Source organism: Callorhinus ursinus, unplaced genomic scaffold (genome assembly GCF_003265705.2).
Source record: "Callorhinus ursinus isolate GAN/ISIS: 27379988/994484 unplaced genomic scaffold, GSC_fseal_2.0 scaffold43, whole genome shotgun sequence".
Taxonomy (NCBI): domain Eukaryota; kingdom Metazoa; phylum Chordata; class Mammalia; order Carnivora; family Otariidae; genus Callorhinus; species Callorhinus ursinus.
In genome coordinates this window covers 2,882,811-2,892,510 of record NW_027397105.1, presented here as the reverse complement: position 1 = coordinate 2,892,510, position 9,700 = coordinate 2,882,811, and the positions used below count along the sequence as shown (strand labels likewise).

The following is a 9,700-nucleotide window of genomic DNA, read 5'->3' as shown; positions in this document are numbered from 1 at the left end:
TAGCGATTCAAATACCTATTGCATTCTGTCCACACTGTTTTATAAAACTTAGTGAACCTCAAAAACCAAACCTACAATATGAGGCAGAGGTGGAAACCATTAGGTGAATTCCAAAGAGAGCCATTTTGGCCTTAATGGATGACTCTTGATTTGGGAAAGGAAGAATGTGTATGCAGTGCTGGAATTCCATCACTGAGGACTGAGGACTGAATCTGGAAGGCAACGTAGGATTATCATGGCTCTGCTATTTTGTGATTCTCTGGAAATGGAACCCGCTTTGTAATATGCAGGCTTTTTTGTCCAACTTTGGAACAAGTTTTTAGGAAAGCATATATGGGTTCTGCCCAGACAGTTGTCAACTTCCTTCTGCCCTGCTTCTGGTGGCCCCTTCTTAGTGGGTTGTTCATTTTTATAGCTGAGACCATAGGTCACTATCAACCTCTTGGGCAATTTTTCGACCTGCCAGGAGGGCCGCCCTGCATCGGGCAACCATTAGGCCCACTCAGCTGTGGTCAGTGGGATCGGCGGGTATCAGGGGATCCCCCCCATCATAATGTAATGCAAAAATGCAAAGCAACACAAAGTCATAAAACCCTTTAAGGGAGCTATGGGTGTTCGAGCACTTTGAATCTTGGAGTCTTCAAAAGGTACGGTATGGTGGTGCTGTTTTTTGGAGTCTTTTGTTTCTCTGTTTTGTTTCTGTTGTTTTGTGCTGTGTGGGGTGAGCTCCGTGTGGTTTGGTTGTTCCAGGAGAGGCATATGGGGGCCTGGTTTTATGGGGTCCAAGGGATGCCTCAGAGCACCCTGTTCTCCAGGGGATTTAGATGGATACGCTGTTTTCAATGAGCGGAGGGTCCAGGTAGGTGTAGGGCAGTGACAGCGTCTGGTTCCGCTCCCGGATATCTTTTGAGATCTGGGCCAGGCGGCTCTGGAAGGCGGTGATGCTCTGCTGAGGCGCCTCCTCCATGAAGTGCTCCTCTGGGTAGGTGCCCAGGGGCCTCTGGGAACCAACCACAAGGTTGAGTGAAGGAACTGCTCAGCAGCTGGACCCCCATTAGCCGTCCACCCCGGGGACCTGGAAGTAGCCTCCCTCTGAGCCTCAGCCCTCTCCCTCCCTCTAGGCAATGAGGGTCACTGCAGGCAGCTCTTGGGGACTGAAAGCTCAAGTCGGAGTTTTCCAAGGGGCGTCCCCACCCCCAGCGTGATCTCCTTGCAGCTAGGGTGACTCTGCATCAACTCATTTGATCATTTGACCCTCCTGGTGAGATGTCCAACATTCATGTGTCCCCCTGGTAAAGTTCAGTGGGGTGAAGAGACCCAGCGCCTTGAAGGCAGCGTGGGGTCTGTGTCAGAGAAGGGAAAGGACACTCCCTCACACGCCCCAGAGCTGGCCTGGCCTGGCCCCCAGCCCCACACTCACTTGGTCCCCAGGCTCCTTGCTCAGTATCCAGAGGGCAATGATAATGTCACATGTGGCATTGACCGGCGGGAGGGTAGCTAGAAACCCCTCTGGTCTTGTCTGGCCTTTGGAGGTGGGGGGTGGCAGCTGCATGGTGGGAGGCAGGTTGGGCATCCAGACACAGGAGTCAAACTGAAAGCCAAGAAGGCAATGTTGAGTCCTGGGAGCCTGGCCCCCTTCCATCCCACCGCCCGGGCACCGACCCTCCTCACCTGCCCGGCGCTGACAGCGTAGTGCTTGGCTGAGCAGTTGAAGATGACCATGGTGACATACTGGACCAGGGCTTCCCGGGTCTCCAGCGCGGAGGGCACACCTGCGGGGGGAGGGGGGCCAGGCAATGTGGCTGCCAGGGTCCTCAGGACCCCGCTGCAGGGGACTGAGAGTGTGGCCCAAGGGCTGAGGTCCCCGTACCTGAGCTCTCCCTGCCCAGGAAGCCCTCCGAGAAGATCTCCCACACCCAGGCTTGGAGTTCATTGTCATCATGCACCGACGCATCACTTGGGTAGTAGATGTTGATTATTTCGGAGACAAAGCTGCAAGGTGCACTGGGTTCAGTCCCGACTTTTGACCCTGACCCTCCCTCCCTGAGGAGCAACACGGCTCAGTGTCATTCATATCCAGCCCCCCCTCCTTGTCGGGAGCCTCCCTGGGCCCTCCTGCTCCTCTCCTGTCTTCTTGACTCCCCCAGCCCCCGGCTCGTTGGAGACGGTCACCTCACCTCTCCACTGCACCCCAGATCTGCAACCCGTCATCCCGGTAGTAGTAATTTGGGATGTCTTCGACTCCTCGGGCCCGGATATCCTCGGGCAGACACAAGACAGAGTAGCTCAGCTGTTCCATGTTCCTCTGTATCAGTTCCGAGAAGCCTCCAATGCCAATGCCTGTGGACTGGAAGACAGAACTCCTGGGTGCTGGAGCGCTGGCCCCGGAAGCATGAGGCAGCACTGGCGGGAGACACGGGGACTCTCCCATCGCCACCCTCCCTGAAGCAGACCTTACCCGATCTACCACCTGCCCTGGGGCGATGAGCAGCTCGCGGGCAAGAGTGTTGATATGCAGGGTGTACCGAGTGTGGGGGATCAACAGCTGTAAGGGTTGGAGAAGACACAGGTGAGTGAGGTCTGGGGCCAGAGAGGCACAAGTCTTATAAATCACCCATGGAAAGAGATGACAGCGACAAGAGGACCAGCTGGGGACAGGGATCAGGGCCCCAGACCTCGTGTCAGGGGCTGGGCTTCCACCAGCATTCTGTTCTATGACCTGGGCCTGGCACCTTCCTCTCTCTGGGCAAATGAAAGGGCTGATCTGGAGGAGAACTACGAGCCCCCCGGCTCTGGCATCCTGTGATTTACTAACCCGCGTGCAGGCAAAGCACCATGAAAAGCGGGGCTCGCAGAGCAAAATGGAACCATCCCCGCAGACTACCAGGCCCTGGGAGCTGCCGAGGGTCAGAAACAATCAGCCTGGACTGGAGAGGATAGAAAAGGTCCTGCATCCGGGACTCAGGAGGCTGCCTAAGTAAGATTCAGAGAATCCAAAGAGCCGTGGATCCCGCATGGGAGAAATTTCTGCCCTTCGGAGAAGAGATGCCCCAGGTCCCTGGGGGAAAGGAATGTGGGCCATCTGAAGGCTTAGCGGAGCCCACGTTAGAGACATGGGTCTCCCTCCCAGGGTTCCCTCGCCCCTGCTGCTGTCTGCAAGCAACCTGCTGTTCCCTCAAAGCCAAGTGCACGCTCTGACATCTGCCTTAGATTTCCCCTAGGAATGGGGCTTCTGGGGCAGCGGCTGGCTGTCCCTCTGCTCTCCCCTAAGAAGTCCCATGCAGCCCCCTCCCTCCTGCCAGCCCCTGTGCCCCTCGCCCCGGCTCAGGGCCTGTGGGAAAGCAGGCTGCCAGGGCTGGCGTGCTGCAGCAGGAGGGGGGCTCTGCACCCCCGCCCGGAGGAAGAGGGCCACGCGGGCCCAGGCTGCTGAGCACGCCCGGGGTGCAGGGACACAGTGTGGGCCACGTTGCCGAGCCACGGACCTTGAAGAGTGGATGACAGTGAGGCAGCTGGTGCAGCGTGGCCAAGGTGAACACCTCGGGCAGCAGGTGCGTATGCAACAGGTGCGTGACAGCCTCGTGGACGGAGAATTCGGCATTCCGCACCCACGTCTTGGCCAACAACCAGTCCCACTTGTTGTCGCTGGGCAGGAAGATGGGGCTGTCGGGTCCCGGGGTCTGGCTGAGCTGTAGGAGGAGTCGGTGCAGGAAGAGGTGGCCGTGGGCTGTCTGCGGGGCCCCTCCGTCAAACCCTTCCCTCCTCCTGGCCCAGCCACTGACCTGGATGGCGAGGGGCAGCAGCGGCCCTCCCCCGGGGCGCTGGAACAGCAGGGTCATCGGGGCCGCGGAGAACTGGGGCTTCCCATTCACGACGTTGGTGCGGATGCCAGAGAGGATGCCATGATCCACCAGGAACAGGGAGCCCCTCTGCAGTAGGGAGAGGGGGAGCAGCGGTTGCCTCTAACGGATGCAGGGGCGGGGCGGGGAGAGGACTCAGGGCGGGGGAAAGACGTCTGCCCAGGAGAGGGTGCTGTTGGTGAGCAGCACACGGAGGTCCTTAGGAACTAAGAAGGTGGGCATCTCCAGCAGGGGACCGTCCCAAGGCACCGGGACGGCGGTGTGCAGGGCCTGGACCCCCGAGCCCCTCACCTCCAGCTCAGCCTGCAGACTGGTCCCGGGGCCCAGCACGGGGGCCACCATGTCATCAGTGACGGGGAAGTTCTCTGGCAGGTGGCGACAGCGGCAGATCAGGACAGGGTTGAGGCCATTCAGGAACTGGGAGGCGAAGAAGGCGTCCTCCTGCCAGTGTTTAAACACGTACTCTGCGGGGGGGAGGGCAGCGGGAGGAGAGGGGGCCCGGGTCATCTCAACATGGAAGCTCCCACCCCGTCCCTGAGCTTCATGGTGGAGTTGCTTGCTCCTGGGTCCATCCCAAGTTCCCTTCGCTTCGCACTCTGTAGCTTTCTCAGCCTGGGCTTCAGCCACTGCCTCTCATCAAGCAGCAAATCTGAGTCCCCAGCCCACCCATCCTCCTGTCTACCTGACGCCCAAGGCCAGGATTCAGCAGCCTCAAACACAGCACTGGGGGCTACGGCTCCGGGCCCACCTCTCCCATCGCCTGGCGTCTGGGGACCAGCACCCCATCCAGCCGGTCGCAGGCAGAGCTGGGGACCACTCACACGAGCTCCCTCTCCTCCTCCTCCCATCGGTACCCATTGATGCTCCATCCTGAGTAGCTCTCACCCCACCTGTCCACCCCGCCTCTGCTGTAACTGCCCTGCTGAGGCCACCATCCTCTGCTGACCATGGCCGGGGCCTCACAACTGCTCCTCCGGCTTCCAGTCACGCCTGCTAACACCCTGCCCCCCACAGGGCACATCTGGCTGTTCAATCCTTGCCTGGCAGCCAGCCAAAGCTTCCCACTGCATTTGGGAAAAGCCCGAGTTCCCACCCTGGGCTCCCCAGCCCTGTGTGCCCCGGGGGTCCCGTGCACCTCCCCCACTCTGTCTCTTATCTTCCCTCCCTTTAGCCAAGACAGAGGTCTCTTCCCCCCCTCCCCCCCGAAGGCCTCTGGTCCTTCCAACTTCAGGGCCTTCGCATTCACTGTCTCCTAAGCCCAAAACGCACTGTGCCCATTCTTGGTACCGTTAATACCTACTCAACTTCAAGGTCTCAACAGACACGTCCCCTCCTGGGGACAGCTTTCCAGGACACCCCCCCTGCCACTGCCCAGATGAGGCAAGACCCCCTTTTATGTACTTTTGCTGGGGCCAATGAACAGGTTTCACAAGGGAAACTCAGTATTTTGATTTTGAGCCTATTGTCCACTCACCTGCTCAACTGTGAGCCCGGTGGGGACAAAGACTATGTCCACAGCCCTAACCCAGTGTCTGATGGGTCACTGCCCAGCAAATGTCTGTTGGATTAAGGGGCGTTAGAAGGTTAGGGATGTGCCCAGTCTCCACCCTCTTTTGTATCTGTGGAGGAAGTAAGGTCTAGCGAGGGACAAGGGCCTGCCAGGGTCACACGGTGAATCAGTGCTTGGTTTTCTGAGGCTCTGGACAGCTAGGAGAGCTGAGGTCTCAGGGAAGAAGTCAGGAGCTCCAGCCCGAGTTCCTCACCAGCGGCTGGAGTCCTGCGGAAGTTCAACATCCTTCTCATCTCGTTCAGACTCTTCCAGGGCCCCTTGCGGTCCAGTAGCCCCTTGAGTTTCAGCTCCATAAACCTGTCAGGGGGTATCAAGGGTGGGGAAGAGGCTAGAGGCCCTGGGAGACCCTCCCCTGTCAGCTGGCCTTATCCTTCCTAGGCTCTCGAACCAGCCCCCAGGTCCCCAAGGAGCCACTGCCCCTGAGGTCATCATGGTCTCATGGGAATTGGTGGTGGGCAGAGGCTGTGCCCTGGGTAGGACTGTGTGACCCACGTCCTTGACAGTGGGGGAGGGCAGAAGGCGGGAGTTCCAGGGCAGCTGAGGCCCAGGGTCGGGAGGGAGTGGGTATCCTTACGCAGAGCTGACTTTCAGGTAGAAGCAGGAATTCTTCATGACAGAGTATTTGATGTTGAGATCCAGATCTTTCACAGACTTCTCATCCAGACAGTGAGGCCAGCCTGGACTGTAAGTCTTCCAGCTGGAGGGAGGAGCAGGAAGGTGGTCCACAAGAAGGCTCAGGGAACCCACCGACTGGGGCAAAGGGAGAGGTAGGGCCCTGGAGGCCCTCGTCAGAGCCAGCCCCCTTCTACGAGTGAGGGCATTCCCAAGCTCTGTCCCTGCCTCGTTCCCACTGCTGACTGGTCCAGGCCTGGGCACCTAACCAGAGCTAGGCCCATCAACGTCCTTTCTGGGGAATCGGATATCGGGTCCAAAATGGAGTCACTTGTGCTAAGCCCACATCTGCAAACCAAGGCTTCATGCCTAACCTATCTGCAAGGTCAGTCGCTCCCAGGAACGTGACCTTTAACCAGTCAACCTGGAATTACTGGGTCATCACCAGTGAGGTGACCTGCCTGATAGATCCCCACCTTTCCCCAAAGGAAGGTGATCTTGCCTGAAACAATCCGCTTTTTTGCTAGAAAGTTCCTTTTTCTGCCCCCATCTGCCTAGAAAAGCCTATCATTTTGTACGGCTCCTCAGAACTCCTTCTCTGCTAGAGCAGACACTGCCTGATTCGCAAATCATCAAATAAAGCCAACTAGATCTTCAAACGGACTCGGTTGAATTTTTTTTTTTTTTTTAACAGGGCTGAGCCAGAGGGACTATCTGTCTGGATATCTGGACTACCACATGCAAACATAGGGACTGTTAGTTATGACCACTTTCCACTGTAGGGACTGGGACCCAAAGAAAGCTGTTCTACAGAGAGAGAAAGAGAAATGTGAAACAAGAGAGAGAAAGCATCTAGGCCCCCAGAGACAGGGAGAGAATCACCTTGGCTTCTGGGCTCTGAGATCTGGCTACCCTTCCAGTGTGTCTGTGGGTGTGTGTCCTCCTGACACACTCCCATCCTCCGCCCCCACCCCCAGTCTGCTTGCTGGCTTATTTTTTTTTTCTTGCAACCATAAAATCCCTGACTCACACAGATGCATCTCACAAGGGAGTTCATGTAGGCTTCAGGAGCCTTGGGCAGGCATCCCATGGAGAGGCACGTTGATTTCCGTAAGCTTGAGGGGGGTCAGAAATTTACTCTTCCCCAGGCCTCCAGCATCTTGATCAAGTAAGCAATACAGCCTGAAGACTTTGGGTGCAATGGTAAAACCCTGTCCCCGGAAGCTGAGCACACCCCCCCCCCCCCCCCCCCCGCCCCTCCCCTCCTCTTATTCAATCAGTCAGTCATTGCCCTTGGGCTGGAACTCTCGACTTCAAAGAACAAGTGGCAATTAAAGTACACTACTCCTAAGTGGCGGCCCAACCCTGCTTCTCACATGGGAGTGTACAAACCCATTCACCCAGAGACCTTGGTGAAATGCAGGTTCTGATTTAGCAGGTCTGGAGTGGGTGGGCCCGGGAGCCTGAGAGCTCCCAGGTGATGCTGACACTGTGATCTGAGGCCATACTTCAAGGCCTGAGGGCCTAGACATTTGGAGCCCAGGTAGCTGAGAGACCTGGAGCAAAAGCCTGCAGCCCAGGCTTTGGGACCAGCTGAGTTGGCCAGAACACGACCTTTTGAAAACCTGCCCCTGAGCGCCCTGTGGTCCCTGGCTTTGTCTGCCTACCTGCAGCCCCAGTTCCCCTGCAGCTTCCACCCCTCACCAAGGCAGCCTCTGGGACCCAACTCTCCCAGCTGAGCCTGGGGCAGAGAAAGAGCCCTTCTCCCACCTGCCCTGAAGTATGAGTTTCCTGGGCTTGGAGGGGGACGTGGATTTCTGGTTCCGCCCAGATTTCCAGGAGGATAAAACAAGTCTATGGATGAAAAAGGCCCACAAAGCAAGCAAGACGCCTGCAGGGATGAGGCATTCCCAGCCCTGGTTTTCCCGCACCAGAATGCTCCGGAAGGCTGGTTACAGCAGAATTGTTGCAGGCACCCTCGGTATTCAGCAGGCCTGAGGGTGTCGGGGAATTTGCATTTCTAACAAGCCCCCAGATGCTGATGTTGTTCCCCGAGAGGACTGGCGAGGACTTCAGTCTGTGTCATCCCGGCTGAACCCAGGCAGCCCCACATCCCTTGGGTGACCCCCGCTTCCCCCCCGCCCCCCACCAGCACCCCACAGTAGCCCCTCCTCACTGGTACGAGTCCTGCCTGGCCTGCAGCTCTTCCTGGCGCTGTTGCCGGAGTATGGGGTGGTCGTCTGCCCAGGAGACCTTGGCTGTGAGCGCACAGGAGCGGGTGAGGAGGGCAGAGAAAACGCCTCCCGCCCCCCTCTGCCCCAGCTGCTCTGCCCTCCGCCCTGGGTCCCCTGCTCCCACACCGGGCTGCTCCCTCCTCCTCCCCAGGGGCCACACCGGCCGACCTCTCCACTCCCCTTGCCTTGCCCCCACCAGGCCCGACGTCCCCGCCCGGCTCACCGGCCCCTGCGCGCAGCGCCAGGCTCCCCGCGCCCTCCAGCCACTGGTAGCAGGGGAAGCGCAGGGGGGCGCCCTGCGGCGGCGTGAGCTGGAACCAGCGGCAGAACCAGGCGTCCCGGGCCACGGCCCCGACCGGGACCGGCAGCAGCAGGGGCGCCTTGTGCACGCGCAGCAGCAGCACCGCGCCCACGTCCTGGGGGAACTCCAACTGGAAGTCCTCCACCTGGAGGGGAGAGGCTTAGGATCCGAGGGGCCCGTCCCCTGCTCCCTCCTCCGCCTCCACCCCGCCCCGCAGGGCACTCACAGCGCCCGCGCTGAACTCCTTGCCCGCGTGGTCCAGGCGCAGTGGGGGGGTCTCTCCCCGGGTCCCCACGATGCTGATAGCTATTTTGTTCCACGTGCCAGCCCCGATGGCCTCGCCGGTGGACACTCTCACGCTGAACTTGGCCATGGTGCCAGCCCAAGTCTGGCTGTCTGCTGGGCCGCTGAGACCTTTAAAGCTGGCGGCTCAGCTGGGGACACGCCCCGCCCCGCCCCGCCCCGCCAGGTGCCGGTCCCGCGCGACGGATTGCTGTCCCCCATTCCAAGTGCGCACGGAGCCCCTCCGCCACCTGGTAAGCAAACACACGCCCGGCCCAGGGCGGAGACGGGCGGGGCTGGGAGGCTCTGTAGTGCCGGGTGAGCAGGGACTGGGTGTCCTGAGGTTTGGGGACCCGGACCTTTCAGGGATGCAAGGCCAGAGAGAGAGTCAGGATCCAAGCGGGGGGTGGAGATACATTTGGGCCCCTCTTTGTTTCTTTGCCTTCTTAGCCTCTAAAAGCCTCTGCAGCCCCACCTCCCCACTTTCTACAGCTCTTCTTGGCCTGCGTTCATTATTTTATTGCGGCCAATAAATAATTTTGAGAACCAACCATGTACCTCGTACTTCCTTAGGTACTGTGAAGACTGCCAAGGCAAGACCCAGTCTTTACTCCGTTGGAGGTTAAAAATCAAGTGCGAGAGAAAATGAGTAAGCGAACGAGGCAGGGATGCATCGAAGGAGAGAGAGAGATGTCAGGGAGGAGGTATGGGGTTCGGTTTGGGGGACTGACAGACTTGGGGCCTCTGGTCTGGAAATGCTCTCTGAGATGCCTAGTAGACATCCAAGCAAAGAAACCACGACCGGGTCTAGAGCTAAGGGCTGCTGTCGGTGCCCCTGAGCATC

General features: G+C 58.9%; 1 protein-coding gene across 3 annotated transcripts; it reads right to left on the bottom strand.

The window, feature by feature from the left end:
• Nucleotides 1-820: 820 nt before the first annotated feature.
• Nucleotides 821-8,947, bottom strand: ALOX15B (arachidonate 15-lipoxygenase type B). Of its 3 annotated transcripts, XM_025864274.2 has the most exons (14): nucleotides 8,801-8,947; nucleotides 8,497-8,719; nucleotides 8,216-8,297; nucleotides 6,002-6,124; nucleotides 5,621-5,724; nucleotides 4,149-4,321; nucleotides 3,780-3,926; nucleotides 3,483-3,686; nucleotides 2,459-2,545; nucleotides 2,178-2,347; nucleotides 1,871-1,992; nucleotides 1,672-1,772; nucleotides 1,421-1,591; nucleotides 821-1,000 (listed from the first exon to the last, which is right to left on the bottom strand). In XM_025864274.2, the coding sequence occupies exons 1-14, from the start codon at nucleotides 8,945-8,947 to the stop codon at nucleotides 821-823; spliced, it is 2,034 nt and encodes a 677-aa protein (XP_025720059.2). The 3 variants fall into 3 exon arrangements, with proteins under 3 accessions (XP_025720059.2, XP_025720060.2, XP_025720061.2); XM_025864275.2 differs by lacking the exon at nucleotides 2,459-2,545; XM_025864276.2 differs by lacking the exons at nucleotides 1,871-1,992; nucleotides 2,459-2,545 and having other exon boundaries at nucleotides 2,191-2,347.
• Between the last annotated feature and the right edge of the window lie 753 nt (nucleotides 8,948-9,700).